We start from the raw sequence: 18414 nt of genomic DNA on the forward strand, positions 1-18414 counted from the left end.
TACCCTCTATCTTTAGACTCCTTCTCTCAAATATAGACGTCTTAATTTTGGAACCATAAATTTGGCACTTCTATGTCATTTATCTTTATCTGTTAATGGAAGCAAATGGAGGGGAGATGTGTGGAGACAGAAATAGATGGCCTAAATTTGGATAAAACAAAACATATAGATCTGAGTTATACAGGAACAGATTAGCCATGGTTTAGCAGGTACCTGGGAGTCATGCATCTTCAAGCATGTCTACATAGCAGTAAACAAGCCTAAGGGCAGGGCTGCCTTGGGGTGAGAGTGAGGTGGTGAGTTGGGTGCAGGGGAAGCGGGAGGAAGCAGCAAAGTAGGTGAATTTTCAGCAGAGAAGCTGGAGGAAAAGAAGACAACCTAAATTCTGGTTGTCTTTTAAGCTTGGTTTACTGTGTGATCAACCCCCTGAATAACTCAGAGACATGAGTGAACCTTTTCTGTAAAGGCCCAGAAAATAAATATTTTCAGCCACACCTTACAGGTTCCAACTACTCAACTCTTTTATTTTAGCACAAAAGCAGCCATAGAGAACATATAAACAAATAGGTGTGACTGCATTCCGCTAATATTTACATATCAGGAGGCAGGCTGGATTGGGTTATAGTTGATTGACCCCTTGATTTAAAAATCTTTATGAACAAAATACAGACCTTTGAAGACAGGGCTGCCTCTCCCTTCTGCACCTCTAACTGCCAGTATACTTCTATTTTAGATATTCAATAAAGATGTATTATTCATTAAGGATGAAGATTATTTGCGTCATAACACATCTCATTTATAATATATATATGTTAATCTTCTCTGATACCTGGAACATTTTCCTCCCATGCCATATTTGTGTTGACATTTACTATTTTGGGTGACAGCTTTACTTCCTAAATATGTATCTGTACTACATTTTCTGAATATTCCATTAGTTAAAAATAATATAATTCTTTTGGGATTTCATAAAATTGCTTCTTCTACTGATTTTAATTTCTAAAGTCTCTGAAAAACAAATGAACATTATTTATTAACTTTATAAAAAGGAACAAAATTCCATCAACTTATGTACCGACTAACTCAGACTGACTGATACTTGTTGCCTATAAGGTTCTGATGACAAAACATGAAGCTACCAGTCCCAGGGGTTGGAAAGTGGTCACTGACTAATGCGTATCATGGGTGGGTGAAGAAGGTAGTGATGGCAACATTCAGCTCATTTATCTAGCATCCTTGATCCAAAGAGTAGGAAAAAAAAATTCTATCTATGCCTAAAATCATATATGCTTATATTCTGTGTGTGTGTATGTTTGAAAGATACCAAATGATAAACTAGGGTAATCCATATGGCAGAAGATAGGAGACACTTTTTTTCTTTTTGATTTTGAATTTAATGCATTTTTTCAACTATTCTACAATGGAAGAAGGTTACCTCGGAGGCTTCTATTTCTGTTAATACAGTAGACTAGATACTCGGCAGAGACTTTATGCTACAAAACAACCCATATCCTAGATCATGTAAATCTAGTATATTTTTAATTATGCTAGATTGCTGGGCCATCAGGAAAGCCAGGGAAACAAACTAATTATTTAAACCATTTGATGTCACTGGGGCCAAAGAAATCCTAGAATTAAATGGCAACACCAGTGCTGGGACCAGGCGGCTTAACTGTGAGCTGCTCCATGTCAATGGGGCTAACCCTCCAATTCCTGCAGTAAGGTGGAGAAAGTGCTAACATGGTCCTGCAAATCCCCTTTAGAATAATGAATCTCAAACTTATGCAGTCGGCATTTCTACAGCTCAAATTCAGTAAAATTCCAGCTGACAATAAACAGGAAACCATCACACCCCAAATGACATACAGCATTATGAGAGAGTCAGTACAAACAATGAAGGTTTAAGTCTGCACCTGAAGAGTGTAGATAATGGAGTTATCAGACACAGGATATAAAATGTGATGCAAATTTAAATGAGTGAAAAGTGCAAGTTTAAATAAAAACTAGGATAAAAAATGAGCAAGCGAGCAACAACCAATTATCAAGAATGATCAAATAAATTGAATTTTTAGAAATAAGAAAGGGCTTCTGTTAAAATTTAAACTCAAAGGGTGGATTCCATAATGGATAAGATGCTGTTGAAATGAAAACTAAAGAACTAAAAGACAGATCCAAAGAAACTATGCAAATATAGTATAAGAGAGAGATGAAAATGGTGGGAGGTAAAGGTATATGGAGAAGAGATTTAGAAGGTCTAGTCTATTGTCAGCAGAAGTCCCAGAAAAATGGACTAGAGATAATGGCATAGAAGAGAAGATGTCTGAGATTTTTCAACGATTTATGAAAGATACGAGCTCACAGATACAAAAGGCACAATATATAAAATGCAGACATTAAAAAAAAAAACTAGACAACTGCAGTGAAACTGCAGAACACCAATCAAAAGAAAAAGTCTTAAAAGAGCTCAAGAGAAAGGATAAACCAAATGAATGCATATTAGTTTCACAGCAGAGGTTTCGGCAGCGACAATGGAAGAAGGTAAGATGTGGTTCAGTTCTGAGAGAAAATGACAGTTAAACTGGAATTGTGAACCCAGCAAAACTATCTTTAAGAAAAGGGTGAAACAAGAACAGATTGATCCTCTTGAGAGGTTGTTTACAATTTTATTTCTTCTTTAAATAAGACCAGTTTCATTTTAGCCTAGAGTTTCCTTTGTTGGAAGTTTTTATTTACATATTCAGTCTTTAATATACATATAGGACTTTGAATTTCTTCTTGCGTAACAACAAAATAGCCATGTTTTTCTGAGAATTTTTAAGTTTCACCTAAAGTTTTTAATGTATTAGCAAATAATATTTCAAAGCATTCTGCTATCATCCTGTGGGGTATATATAGTGAAGTTCCTTTGTTCATATTCTTTTACCAATTCCATGCCACTGAGGCTCAGGATAGATTCTCCATCTTTCTGATGTTCTAATATATAGTGTGTAACTTAGTCGTTTTTAAAGTCAGTCCCTGGACCAGCAGCATTATTATCATAGAGGAACTTGTTAGAAATGCAATTTTCTGGGCATAATCTCAAATCTATTTGCATCAGTGTTCTGAGGGAGTGCAGCCCAGCAATCTGTATTCTAGTGAGTTTGAATTTCATAATACAACAGTGTTCATAACGGTTAGTATAAACATAGACAGGTTAAAACTAGGCTAAAAACTGTAAATGCAAGTGAAACAGTTATTTTTCTATCAGAGAAAGTATTATTACAGAAATATCTCCTGAACTAAATTTGGCTAAGAAAACCCCAGCAACATGAATACTAAAAACAACAGAAACCCCAAATCACACACAACACATAATTCCTACTGAAGCTGAAAGGCTGATGACTCTAATATTAATTGTGAAGATTCATAACTCAGTCATAATTTTAATCCCTCTTATTTTCTTTTATCAAATGAAATTCCTACTAAATGATGAAAAAAGAAACTTCTCAGCTATTGCTATGTATTTCAAATTACTTTAAAGGAATTTTTTCACGATAACCAGGCCCTAAGTTCCTTAAGGGTAACAGTACACTCCGAGAAGCAAGATTTTTAGCAATTTCATCAAATTATTAAATAAAAAATATCCTGACTAAACATTAACAAAAGAAAAAAAAAGCCACCAGTAACATCATCTCAAACAGATGGCTTCAAATAGTTGAAATGCTATACTCCGCATGGTTTAGTAGCTCCTGAAATAACACATAAACCCATAAATATAAAGAAAAAAGCAAGCAGACAAATCAGATATAGTACTGAACTTCTCTTATAGTTGGTATGGAGACTGCCCTATTTTCAAAAAAATGTCCACAGCCGACAGCACATTATGCATTGCTAGATTTAACTTTCAATCTTTGTGAAGAACATGATATTCCAGAGTTGCAATATGAGTGGATAAAGACAAAAAACGTTTTGGTCATTTGAATTTTAGAGAAGAGGGTATCAGTGAGAGAAAATGATATATGGAATCCCAAAGCCCTATTGAAATCTAAGATGAAAAAATTTGCAGTTCACTTATCAACACTTCAGGCAAAAAACTGCTTGTTTGAGTATCAAACTGTACTCTGATTATCAATAATTGTTATTAAGATATTTTATGAGTATGCCTAAAATCAGCATGAAATTTTCAATTGGAAACCAAGGGAGTTTATACCTTCACATGGAAAAAAAATCTGATCAAGACTTTAAATATAACAAATAACATTCTAATTTTTAAACTAAAATAAAGCAAAATAATTATCTCAAATCTGTAAATTGTTCTTAGTTTGACTACAATTGCTGGCATTTGCCAATCAGTTCAGAAACAGATCCTTTTTTCCCCCTCTTTTCTTAACAAAGTCACTGAAGACTGAATCATATTTTCCCATTTTACTCCTTTCTTTTAAAAATTCTTCCCTTAAAATAGCCCTGAGTCATTGAAAGTGGATAAATAATGAAAGAATAGGAAGAAACCAAAATTATCAGGATGACCTAGAAAATGGTAACAGCTTTTGAATTAAGGCAGAAAGTTTAAACTCCCAAAATGCCACATGTCACTGATTATTAAGAAGAGTATTAAAATCAAACTCCTAGTCACAGGAATATGTAATATTTTATATGCAAATCAGTAAACCACCATAATTTCTATATACTATTATTTATGTGTGTCACAATGACAATATTTTAATCAGAGATTCTATGATGTTTATTTCCTTTTACATGGTAAAAATATGAATATTTTATAAATTTTACCAGTTCTATTAAGGTTTTGTAGTGAATGCATTATTTTGAAAGAAAACAAAGGGTTTTATCAAATGTCTTTGTTCATTTGTGCCATAGTAATTGAGTATGCCCGAAGTAGATCTTAGTAAAAAGCTGTTGTTTTCCTTTTTTGTTCACATAAATATTAATGACAAGTAAGTTTATACTATACATATTGGATTTTATTTGCCAAGTTTCTGCAGAATGAAGAAACCCCTTTGAAGACAATAACTAATATGAGTGACCTTTCTTACCGCATACATCTGGTCTATTTAAAGAACTCCTATACTCACGACACGGGGCAACACAGCACAGAGACTGATTTGAAATGTACCAGCAATACTTTCCATGGATAAAACATTTTGGTTAAGAATACCACCTGGCATAGTGAGGGTCAACCATGTTAAATGTTCAAATACTAGCTTTGAGAAGGGCTAATAATCTGCTTCCTAAATTCTATGTCAAGGTTGCCAACAGTAGACAATAAAACAGAAAGGAAATTGTGCATTTAAAAGAGAACAGAAACCAGGAAAATAATGGGAGATATAAAGACAAATAAGCAAATGTAAACAGCGCTGGCGGTGGACTGCTGTGTTTTATGGGTGACCTCTCTCTTGTTCTTTGGCGAGGACATCCAGTAGATGGAACTGGTTGCAGCTGTTCACTCATTGCAGAGGTGTGTGTACACAGCGGTAAATATGTCCCACGATACCGATAAACTTATGGAGCGTCCAGGCCAAGGATTTTATGCTCCAGTGGAGACATTTTTGCCAGGCGCATGTCCTCAATGATACCATACCACAAATGTTACTTAAAATCTGATCACAGTATGTGATCACAGTATTTATTTTTTCCAAGATGACAACTGTGTTGGTAATTAACATTTTTAAAAATGAACCTTGGGATTTGGGATTACATTTTTTTTAAGTATATATATATATATATAAAACAGTAGTAAGATACTCAACCTATTAGGCCTCCTTCTTTTGAACCGAGACATGTTGTTTGTAAAGAAGAGAGATATGTGATATAGGGAATAAAAAATAGAGTTTTTTTTGATAATAGAAAGATAAGTGGATTTGGAATCAGAATAACTTTCTTACATTTCTGAACAAGTTCCTTAAATTTTCTGTCCCTTAGAGTCCTTATCTGCAAAATGAGAATAAGGATATGAGTAAATATAAGTGAAAAATGTGTTTGAAAGTTTAAATTGATTCAGAATAAGAAGTTATTGCTGATAAAATAAGTTAAGGCTCTCCTGGTATTCATATATTCTTTTAAAAATACTATTACTATTTAAAATATTTAAAAATTTATAATCATTAATTATCACATTATTTTGAAACTTTCTCTCTAGCCACCTCTCAAGACCTTTTTTCTCATTTTCATGAATTAATTTTGATGCTAATCAATCAGATAGGATAATTTTTATTTGATTAATTGAACATGTTTGAGTTAAAGGGAGTTTGAGAGAAAAAATCCAACAAAGCCATGCATTGCCAACTTCCATAAATAAATTCTTAAAGAGCAGCTTAACCTATCTACATTCACTCAAAGTTTTTTGAGAACTGAGCACTGTTCAAAATGTTAGAAACACAGTGATGACTATAATATAGCTCCCTTTGTGGATTACATAGTCTAATAAAGGAGACAAACATAATCACAAACACAAAAACTAAAATAGGAATGCATTCTAATGGAGAAAGGTCTACCTTTCATGTAGTCTAGTGGAGACAGGGAGGTAGGTAAAGAAAGGTTGTTTCATTCCATACAAAGAATTATCTTGCTATGTGCTTAGTTCACTTAAGGTTTACTTCTGAAATGGATTTGTGCAGTAGCAGATGGAAAAACTAGGATAACAGTGGACTAGTAAAAGTGGTTTTGTTTTTGGCATTAACTAATATGCAAGCAACCTTACCTGCCCATCCTTCAATGGATGTATTTTGTATCAACAAACTATGCAAAATTTATCCGTAATTCCCTGACTGTTCATAATTTATAAGAAATATAAGTAATCAAATACTCTTTACCATAGGACATATAATAAAGCTTTATACTTTAGATTGCTTAGGACATGAAAGTCGTGTATTTCCTCATCACTTTGAAAATATGGTTTTGGATAACAGCATTCATTCTAGGTGAAGGAAAATAAATAATTTAGCAGAATTGGTATTTTATCCCAATTTGTTTTACCAAAACTTGGTAAAACAGCATTGATTTTACAGTTATTATTTTGTGTAGCTGTGTGTATACTAAATCAAAATGTTGAATGCCTATATTGGTATGTATGCAAGAATAGGTACTGTTAAAAACTTCTTAGTTCACTGCAAATATAAACAATAAAAACCAGCATGTGCAAAGATTAAACAATATCCTATGTTAGCAAAAATTACTCTTTTTTCTTATCATGTTATGACATAAGGAGAGAAAAAATGTTTTGATTTAAAAATCTGTCAGCGATCATGTAATTTAATATGTAGTGACATATACTGCTAAAAGGTATATATTAACATTAAAGACCCAAACTCCAGTGATTAATATTACAGTGATGACAGAATGAGAGTGCCTAATTTTAATCCACTGTTTATCTATGTGGGGTAATTTATAGATCACTCGACATGTTTTAATAGTAGACATAAAAAGATATCCTCTAATACCCACTTGCTTTCACAATCTGACATTTGCAATTACAAATACAAAGAAATACCAGGGGTTTGCCTTCATTGGATATGTATACAAATAGCTAGTCATCCTATACACAGTTTATAAGAAGTGATCTATTAATAACAAAACTGCTCCAAAGACCCAGGGTCTCTTTAATATTCTAGTTGAATATCAAGGGGTTGACTTAAAATGAGAGCAGAAACACAAAGAGTGGACAACACATTGATTTGCCTGCCAAATATAGTTTTACCATCATAAATCTCAGGCTGACAACTGCACAAAGCTTTCTTCACCCAAACACTGCCAAGTAAGGGCGTTTATTCACTGATTGGCTGATAGTTGCCATGGCAACTGATGCCACAATTAGACAAGTACAATCCCACTTTCAAACATGCACACAATTCATTAATTCAGCAGGACTTTGTTGACGATACATTACGAGGTTAACATTTAATACTATTCACAGACTGATATATTTGCCTCTTATCTAGGGTGAAATAAATTATAAGAAGTGATGAAACCAACCATTTAATTAGACAAAAACAAGTTTGACAAGCAACTCAGCAAATGAAAGCGCTTTTAATAGTTTTGTAGGTTTCTCATTCTGTATATTGAATGACTGTTAACCTTCAAGTTTTTTTCCTATGGGCCCTTCAAGGAAAAGAGGTTGGAAGAATACGAGCCCAAGTTTCTACCTACTAAATAAGATAACAAATATTTCTTTGGCAGTTGAGAGGAAATAATTTTACTCAGTGTTGAGTGATTATTGAATTTAAAAGATACTCATCTATAGAGACCCCAATGAAAATTGCAAAAGAAGTCATTTCCTTATTCTTTGTCCATATGGAAGCCATGTTTAGCAGAGATGTTTCCTAGTACAGACTCCACGTAGATTCAGAATCAAACTACTAGTAAAAGTAGGCTAATAAGGAGTCTCATATAAGTAAAAATCATGTTTATCCACTTTTACTTAATTTTAACTCAGCCAGTCTTATCAAACTAGTGTAAGTGAAATGCTGACATTTCTCAATTTATTTCCCCATATTGTGATCCACAGGGTGTGTGGAAGTGTAGTTAATGAGTTAAAACCGTATACATGTTTATGTGTTTGTTTGTTTCTGTTCCCAGGAACATGCAGTGAAAAAGGTTGGGAAGGCTAGATGCCAAATCATGATTATTCAGAAGCTTTTCTTTGATTTTCATGATTATTCACATGCTTTCTTTGATTTTCATGATTATTCACATGCTTTCTTTGATTTTCATGATTATTCACATGCTTTCTTTGATTTTCATGATTATTCACATGCTTACCTCAAGAGATGTGGGTTAGCAAAAGGGTGGGGAAATAATTTTCTTGATATATTCTCTACTAACCGATTTACAGTAAGGTTTACTTTTTAAGTACAAAATCCAATACAGTGCTGAAAAATTGACTGATATTATTAAAAATCAAGGCACCGATTATGTTTAATATGATCTAGTTTTATTATATGTGTACCATATAGTACAGTACATGTGTGTGCATGCACATGCTGTGTATGTGTGGGTGCAAAACAAACAATGATTAGAATATTTACCTTTGATTATCCCTGGTAAGGGGATTACTTTTAATTTTCATCTCTTATCTGTATTATTTACAATGAGAATGACTTAGTTCTCTTTAAGAAGAGTTTTATACTATAATCAATAAAAATGAATGAATAAAATATTTGTTCCTTACTTTCTATGTAAAACACTAATTGTTAGGAACCAAGAGATATATAAAGAGTCTTTGTCTTCAATATTGTGACAGTTTAGTGGATGAAGTAAGTATGAAAAATATAAGATATAGTATGAATACAGATAATTAAGAATAATCATGAAATAGATTTTTTAAAATATGTATTTGCCCTATTACTACTACCATTTTGGTAAGGTATAAACACTAACTTATTTGATTCATGTATAATATGAATATGCATTTAAAAAATAACTACCAAAATTGAATTTGTTTAGGCAATAAAAGAAATTTCACAACCACTTAGAAGTAGGGCAACTAAGAAAAAAAAGAATTTAAACCATTCCCTAAAAAAAAAAAAAAAAAATACTGTCTAAATGGGCCAGTTTAGAAACAACCAATCACAAAGTATTTTACCTTATTCTTTGGATTCTGGGTATAATCCAGAAACTCATTTAAAAGCCTTAGCCTTAAACAAGGTTATATAAATTAACACCCATATTTATTATCCCTTGAACAAAATTTTTTCCTTAGAATATCTCAGATCAATTTCCCAGTAGGTGGAGGGCTCCCACCATACTGTAAATTATTTCTGTTACTTTATAGAATATACAGAAATGCTTTCATATTTGTCTGCCTAATTTGTCTTCTACCTGCTAATCAGTCTCATATTTAATTAGGATTTATAAGAAAATTAGTCCATATGAAAATAAAGGGTTATGAAGCTAAAATATAAATTTTATTTCTCAACTGACATGTTAAATTATCTATAGGCACTGTTGATATGCCTGAAATCAATGGATTATGGCATCTAAGACAGGTATTTGTCTTTTGTTTAACAGGTCACTTATATTCCTTTGAGAAAAGCCCTGTCTTAGCCTGGATCCTCCTTCAAAGGCAGAATGTGAAACAAGAGTCTGAATGGAGGCAGTCGGCTCAGGGAAGAGGACTGAGGTCAGTGGGGGGAAAGCAGAGGAGGACAGGGCAGCCTAAGGGTTTGCTCGTCAGCCACCACTGAGGGCAGCTTGAGCCCACGGAGCTCTTCTGAGAAGCCAATGAGGGAGGCTTCTCAGAAGGTTCTCCTGAGGGACAGCAGAGAAAACCATTTATCCACGGGCTCCCGTATCCTATTGGTCAAGAGTTGCCCGTAAAATGTTAACCTTTGCACTCCCGGGTTTTTCAGCAAGAGTTTTCCTGAATGTGTCTCATGCATAGGCACTACGGAGACCCTAGCGTAGGAGGCAGGAGAGCTGGAGGCAAACAAGTAGCAGGTTATAAGTACATCTTCAGCCATGGCTGTAGCACAAGGCAGGTCAACAAGATGAGAGGTGGGAGACAGAGAGACAAAACCAGTCAGAATACTGTGCTTGGCCTTTGCCGAATCCGGCCAATGAGATCGAACAGTGACCCAGGTCGTAGAGTCCTGTCCACCCAAACTGGGATGCGAATACTAGGGTAAAGAAACTCTCATCCCACGTGGAGCACTCAAGTGGGAAAATGTGAATGTGGGACTTCCAATCACCTTCTTACATGCTTTGTGAAGAATCCCTGCCTTTAAGCAAAAATAGAGGCAATCAAAATTATGAATTCCTGCAGCCCTGCCTTTGACATCCCATACCCTTCCTAGTGATGAGTTGGCTTTCAGACACTTTCAACAGAGTAGGCACTAATTCATCCTCTGTAGTAGGGAGTATGCCCTACAATGGTAGATGGGCTGCTGTCTTTACTTCTCTTTTTTTCTCTCTCATTCTTTCTCTTTCTCACTGGAGAGCTACCAATTTATTCCTAGCCTTATTTGCATTATATATAGGTATATGGCTTAAAAAGTAAATGATTTCCAAAAGCTTTATTATTTCAAAAAATGTTTCCATGCACTCTAACATCACTTTGTCAGTCTCCCAGGGTTCTTTTTCTCCTTTTTCTTTAATTAGGGTATCATTGATATACAATCTTATGAAGTTCCACATGAGCAACATTGTGGTTACTACAATCACCCAGTCCCCCCCACATACCCCATTGCAGTCACTGTCCTTCCCGAGGTTCTTTCTTTATATGTTTACCTCCAAGTCCCTAAAAAGTATGCATGTAATTTTGCTATTATTTCATTTTGGTACATATTTTTGATACATCCACTGGTCCTTATCTTTTGCTGTGACCTGATTTATTTATTTTTTTAATCTCTGGAAGTTTCTAGATCCCTCTTTTTGTCTCTAAGATTCCAAGATTTTGTGATTATGTATTTTGGTATGGTTCTACTTCATCCATTGTGCCAAACACTTAGTAGGCTTTTTAAATTTAGAACCTCAATGTCTTTATTTCTGTTAAGGGTATCTGGGCATTGAACTTTCTGGAAAGATCCTCTAATGACTTTACTCTTTCTCTTCCACTTTCTGGTTCTATGACTTTATTGTACCAGTTTCAGAGGGATTTTTCTCATTTCCATAACCTAGTCTTTCTAATGAGATATTTATTTCTTCTATCTTTATTTTAATATTTAAGACCTTTGTTATTGTACTCTAAATTTCTCTTCTTGTTTTATGGATTTTATATTATCTTGTATCTCTGACGATATTAATGAATAGATTTTAAAACAGTTTTTATATTCCTGCTCCCAACAATTTGCTTTTTCCTTTGTATGTCTAGGCTAGTGCCTTCATATGGGAGAATTTGCTAAAATATCTGACAATCTTTGCCTGTCTGCTTATGAGAGAGACTAAAAAGCTAACTGAAGCTCCATGGACATGAGCAATTACTGATATTGTGTTTCACTGCAGAGTGATATAGCTAGGCTGGTTCATTGGGAAAACCCCAATTGCAGTTATTTCGGGATTTTGCTCTTGGGCTAGTCAGATTCACTACAGAAGAATCTTCTATCTCCAACCTATAAGGCTGCCTATTTTCTTCTGGCCAAGTGGAGAAAGAGGGCTCAGGGTGTAATTAGTCTCAACATTCATAGCTGCGTAGATCCTTATTGAATTTCTGTATTTTTAATGCAGAACCACACCTTCACCTATGCCAAGATCCCTTCGTTTTACAGTCTCCTTTCTGGATTATCTGTATCCAGAATCCCAAATACATTAACAGCTGTTGCTGACCACAAAACTGGGACAGGTTTTTTTTCCCACTGCCAGGAATAGGCACACAGAATTTTATCTAACCAGGGGTTCTCCTCCTGGACTTTTGAGTTCTGGACAAATGATGCAGCATGTGGGGATGCTTGCGGTTGTACTGATGAGTGGTGTTGGGCAGGTCTAATATGGTCTTGTGTGAGTATTTCTGTAGTTCTTGCTGTAGGGCCATTTCAAAGGCCACAGATTTATGCCTGCATTCCATGAATGGTCCTCCAGGCTTCCATTAATTTTTGTTAGCCCCTTAGAGCCTGCCAATAAATTCCATTTTTGCCTAAGATTACCAGCATCAGTTTCTGTTGCTTGCAACCAAGAATCCAAACTGACACACTGCTACATCTCAAGTTGCATGGAACCTACTGAGAGTGTATATGAATGCACAAGGTTCATATGGTTATTATATGCCTATATATGGTCACATTTCACCAAACTACATGTACTATGGGCTTAAAAATATACCACGCTTAAACCAATTTTGAAAAGAATAAACAGTCAATGGGAGTTCATTAAAAATAAAATCTCAGAGATTTCTTTTTCAGAAAGTTGTATGATTTTCCTTCAATGGGAAGATCTGCATAAAAGATTTCAAGTCCAAAAATTCACATAAGCTTACATAATCAAAATGGAGTGGTTGCTCACTACAGATATTTTTATGACTCCCCACCCCTAAACCTACTTCAGCAACTTAAGCAATAGCTACCTCCTTGCAATTAGCAAACACTTGTGCAATGAAGGAGATGCCAACCTTTATTCCAAATGTACTTTCAATACTCTGCTTGCTTGGCTTGGGGCATCTTAAAAAATATTGTCTCAAAATTATTGCCACTCCTCTGCACACCTTCTAAATACTTATATTTAAGCCCATGCATGCTTAAGATTCATACTTTCTGAGGCAACAATCAGATAAACAGCCCTACAGCTCATTGTTTTTCTGTTGCTAAACACTTATTCTAGTTCAAAATTGGGGTGTCTTAAGCACCATGTGAAAAATGACACCAGCATTGTTCTTGATGTCTTGTACTCTGTTTTAGGAGCAAGTGAACAGTAGCAAACAGTAGTCTTTACTTTCTTGTACTTTGCTATAACTGGACCTTTCTTCACACAAAGTATAGTTTTTATTAAAACTCCTCAAATTGTAGTTTTATTGAATTAGGCCAAAACAAAAACACTGCTTGCTAACTGGATTAACTTGGGCTAGTTGCTGATTTTCTCTGAGCCTTGCTTGTCTCAGTTTTAAATAGAGAATTAATACCTTTCCTACCTCAAAAGATTGTTGTAAGACTCAAATAAGATAATTATGTACGTGATGGTACTTTACTAAGTGAAAAGCATTTTATGAGGCTGATGTGCTGCCCACTGCACCAAGAGAGCCACTGTGAAAAGCATCTTACAAAATAAGGCTGATGCCCCTGTAACCATAGACAACATTGTCTATGTAAAGCCAGCCTTGTCTGTGGAGTTTAGCAATTCTCACAAAAGCAAATGCTTACATGGAAAAATATTCATCCTTACCAAGAATAAGAGAAACATACTTACAAATAACAAGGAGATACAATTTTTACTTATGAAGTGAAATATTTAGAAAATAAGGATACCCAGTGCCATTGAGACTAGGCGGAAATTGCGACTCATTCAATGCAGGTAAGACAAATATTTTTGTCAAAAATTTTGGCAATATGTCTGTTGAGTCTTAAACATTTCATAGCTTCGACCCACTTATTTCATTCACGCAGAATCACTGCAAATGCTTTGTAATGTGGTTATCTGTAACAGCAAAAAGTGAAAACGAACTGAACAACAAGAGAGTGGTGCAGCAAATTTTATTATGTTGACACAATGGATAGCCACACAATGATGCCATTCAATTATGCTTTCAGAAATTTTCAACAAGCTACGGAAAATAGCTCTGATATATATTATTAGCTGTGTTATACATTATGTGCATTTGTATGATTATGTATGTTATAAAATAACTGTAAAGAGCAGGACATAATATTTATACATGGCATAATTTCAAACATTTTAATATGTCAAAAAGAAACCTCACCTAGAACTAACACACATAAAAATATTAACAGAGGTTGTCTCTGGATATTGGCATTATGGGAGCTTTATTTTCTGTTCTTCTATATTTTTTAGGTTCTCTATATTAAACATGTATTTTTTTAGAAATTTAGAAATACTCATTAGGATCACAGTATACAAACAGGGTAAAATAATATTGCTTCAGGACTTAAATCTTTGGCTTGGTTAAGAAAAGCAATGATAGTTTAAGGACTTTTTGAGATGGAGATGCATCCAATCAGTTGCCACACAATTGGTGCTATGCCTGACTGTCCAATCCTCAGAACACTCAGAGAGCGTACAGAATTTTCATGCTGGTGTTGAGCTTTGTGCCAATACAAAGAACCCTGCTCTCAAGGAATTCTTGGGAAATGCCATACTTCAAGAGTAAGTCTGGGTGAGCTAAGAGTTCATACATCTTTGCATCTAGTTTATATTGCAGAGATCACAAACGAACAGCAAGTGACCCAGGAAGTTCACTTTTATGCTTCCCTATGGAAAGAGGTCTACCTAAGAGACATGGGTGTTTTCAAGAGATGACATCATTATAGTTCATTCCCTTAGTGTAAGTTGTCCATTTCAGTCTTACTATATTATTTCACAGGAGAACAACACCCCTGGCTACCACATCTGACATGAATTCAAGCACAGAAAAGAGGAGGGGTGAGTAACACAGAAAGAGCCTTTTATCTAGTTGTCTCATCATAAACTAGGACTTGGGACTAAATTCTTCATTAAGTCACTGGATATTCATTGTTTGATAGTCACACAATTTCAGTAAATTCAGTGCTGTGTATTTTATTTCTCTATTTTAAGGTTGAAGCAGAATAGAAATGTGCCTGGGTGTCTTCTAGAAATACAGAGATTGCATTTATATTATTTCATTGTCTGTTTTGTAGACTATACACACTCAAAAAATAGTGGTACATTAGTCATACTAAGATTCTCTCCAAGAAATCTGTTTAAATGGTAAAACAGTTATAAGAAGTCATCTTACAAGAATTGCAATTTTCTGCTTAGTGTTGTTAATCAACATCTACTCCATAAAAACCAGAACACTGGAAAACAGGCCATATCAGTAAATGGAACACTAGACCTTCACCTATTCTTGAGGCTTACTCACACTTTTCCACCATGCTCTCTGCTAACTAGGAAATGGTAGAGATAGAAGGGCAGGGTCAGCTCCCAAATTCTGGGGGAGCAACTAAAGTGTTCAGGTTGGATGGCGGGGACAAAGCTGGGGTAACTAATGGTACAAAGAATACGCTTCCTATTTTGTGTGGACAATGGCAGAACTGAGGTTTAATGAAGATCCCCCAATGTGAAAGTGTAGTTGGGTCTGTGATAATCAAAAGTGATGCTCATGATAAGAAAGAACAGTAAATATAATAAGGCCAATTAACTGGAGCTGATGTATCATCTACTGCAGCTTTAAAAAAGTGGGAGAACTAAAAGACTTTTGCATGAGATAGCTAAATGTTGGCAGGCGTAAAAACTAGATGGTGGAGGTGGTAGACAGTAAGAAATGGTGTGATTTTCTAAGTGAACTTGGAATGCAACAAAAAGGCCTTTCTGTGCTACTGTAATATGTTTTTTTTCCCAATGTTTAAAGTAAGGGTTGCAAACCCCAAATCCAAGGGTGGCTACATGGGGATATGGAGGGGATTGTAGGCTGTAGGTATGAGAACAGGAGCCGGGAGGACATGTGGCACCACCAGGGGATGTGTCCTCCCGCTAGAAGGGCCCCAGTCACTGTGCAGAGGCATCACCTCCATCTGATTTGTAAGAGAAGGCTGGAACACAAGAATGTAGGTGAAATTTCCTGGGATTTAAAACACTGGCTTCTGGGCCAGAATTTTTAACTTCTGACTTAACGATAGAAAAAACATTTCTAAATAATATTTTAGTCATTAGAAAAATGAGATGACAGGTATAGAAGACTGTCCAAAGAATAGTGTTGAATGAAAAGGCAGTTGAAATTAAAAATATATTAAGTGGCTTCATCTTGTAAAAAAAACTGTATATTCAACTAGGGGAGATGCAGAATAAATTATTAACAGAGGTTTAGGAGTGGATAATACATACAGATATGTGCACTGCTTGCTTTTGCCCTAACATCACATCTGATTACCAAATCTCATTGATTTTAACATACATTTTTTCTGTATTTCTCAAAACTGAGATTAGCCTTACAATACACAATCACACCGAAATTAATGATGAATTATCTAATCAATGAATCTTAGAGTCAATGGAATATGGTTTAAAAGTTAAAAGTAGAAGTCTTGCCCGCCCCCTGCGCCGCCTCTCCGGAGCACAATAGGCAGCGTTCGTCCTGGAACGCGCCGCAGAACCGGGGTTCTGGTGACGAGACGACTGCCGCGTTCGGGCCCTTGGTCCACTCAACAGCCCGCTGCCCTCCACCGCTGAGCCCCGCACACCCGCCCCTCTCCCGTGCCAGGAACAAACCAGCACCATGCCTTATCAATACCCAGCGCTGACCCCAGAGCAGAAGAAGGAGCTCTCTGACATAGCTCACCACATCGTGGCTCTGGGCAAGGGCATCCTGGCTGCAGATGAGTCCACAGGGAGCATTGCCAAGCGGCTGCAGTCCATCGGCACTGAGAACACTGAGGAGAACAGGCGCTTCTACCGCCAGCTGCTGCTGACTGCCGATGACCGTGTGAATCCCTGCATTGGGGGTGTCATCCTCTTCCATGAGACACTCTACCAGAAGACAGATGATGGGCGTCCCTTCCCCCAAGTTATCAAATCTAAGGGTGGTGTTGTGGGCATCAAGGTCGACAAGGGTGTGGTGCCCCTGGCGGGAACAAATGGCGAGACTACCACCCAAGGGCTGGATGGGCTGTCTGAACGCTGTGCCCAATATAAGAAGGATGGAGCAGACTTTGCCAAGTGGCGCTGTGTGTTAAAGATTGGGGAACACACCCCCTCGTCCCTTGCCATCATGGAAAACGCCAATGTTCTGGCCCGTTATGCCAGCATCTGCCAGCAGAATGGCATTGTGCCCATTGTGGAGCCTGAGATCCTTCCTGATGGGGACCATGACTTGAAACGTTGTCAGTATGTAACTGAGAAGGTGCTGGCTGCTGTCTATAAGGCTCTGAGTGACCACCACATCTACCTGGAAGGCACCTTGCTGAAGCCCAATATGGTAACCCCAGGCCATGCCTGCACCCAGAAATTTTCCCATGAGGAGATTGCCATGGCAACCATCACGGCACTGCGTCGCACAGTGCCCCCTGCTGTTCCTGGGATCACCTTCTTATCTGGAGGCCAGAGTGAGGAAGAGGCATCCATCAACCTCAATGCCATCAACAAGTGCCGCCTGCTGAAGCCATGGGCCCTGACCTTCTCCTATGGCCGAGCCCTGCAGGCCTCTGCCCTGAAGGCCTGGGGTGGAAAGAAGGAGAACCTGAAGGCTGCCCAGGAGGAGTATGTCAAGCGAGCCCTGGCCAACAGCCTCGCCTGCCAAGGAAAGTATACACCAAGTGGTCAGTCCGGGGCTGCAGCCAGCGAGTCCCTCTTCATCTCTAACCATGCCTACTAAGCGGAGGTATTCTAAGGCTGCCCCCTCAACATTCCAGGGCCCAACCCCTCCCACATTCTTGAAGAGGGGGGCCTTATCCAGGGATCCAGGCTGCTTTCCCATCACTTTTGCCTCCCTTGTGACATTGGTTTGTGGTGGTATCCATGTATGCTAACTCCATTGCCCTTTCCTGCCCACTGCCAATAAACAACTATTTAAGGGGGAAAAAAAAAAAAGTAGAAGTCTTAAAAAGAAAATTCATTTAACTCTATTTCTTTGACACCTCATGCCTGAAGAAAATAGTCTGGTACTTATGTTTCTTAGAATGTATCTATTTATTTAAAATATAAAAAATATAAAAAATATTCAGATAGAAACTGAAAATTCAGTTACCTTCTTGGTTGACTATTCACAATGCCACATTTCTCTGTGCAGCAGACTGATTTTACTTTACACTTGAATGGCTGAGGTGTCAAGCATCAAAAACCAAAATCTTCAAGTGACTTACACAATCT

At 36.6% G+C, this 18414-nt stretch overlaps 1 protein-coding gene across 1 annotated transcript; it reads left to right on the forward strand.

The window, feature by feature from the left end:
* Nucleotides 1–16650: 16650 nt before the first annotated feature.
* LOC118908544 (fructose-bisphosphate aldolase A-like) lies at nucleotides 16651–18135 on the forward strand. Its single transcript, XM_036878149.2, has one exon. It carries the CDS (start codon nucleotides 16826–16828, stop codon nucleotides 17918–17920), a length of 1095 nt encoding a protein of 364 aa, XP_036734044.2. The 5' UTR covers nucleotides 16651–16825; the 3' UTR covers nucleotides 17921–18135.
* Nucleotides 18136–18414: the final 279 nt, after the last annotated feature.

Source organism: Manis pentadactyla, chromosome 1 (assembly GCF_030020395.1).
Source record: "Manis pentadactyla isolate mManPen7 chromosome 1, mManPen7.hap1, whole genome shotgun sequence".
NCBI lineage: Eukaryota > Metazoa > Chordata > Mammalia > Pholidota > Manidae > Manis > Manis pentadactyla.

Bases quoted from the DNA above. Each gene is read 5' to 3' on its own strand.
- LOC118908544 (XM_036878149.2), top strand. From the start codon at position 16,826: ATGCCTTATCAATACCCAGCGCTGACCCCAGAGCAGAAGAAGGAGCTC.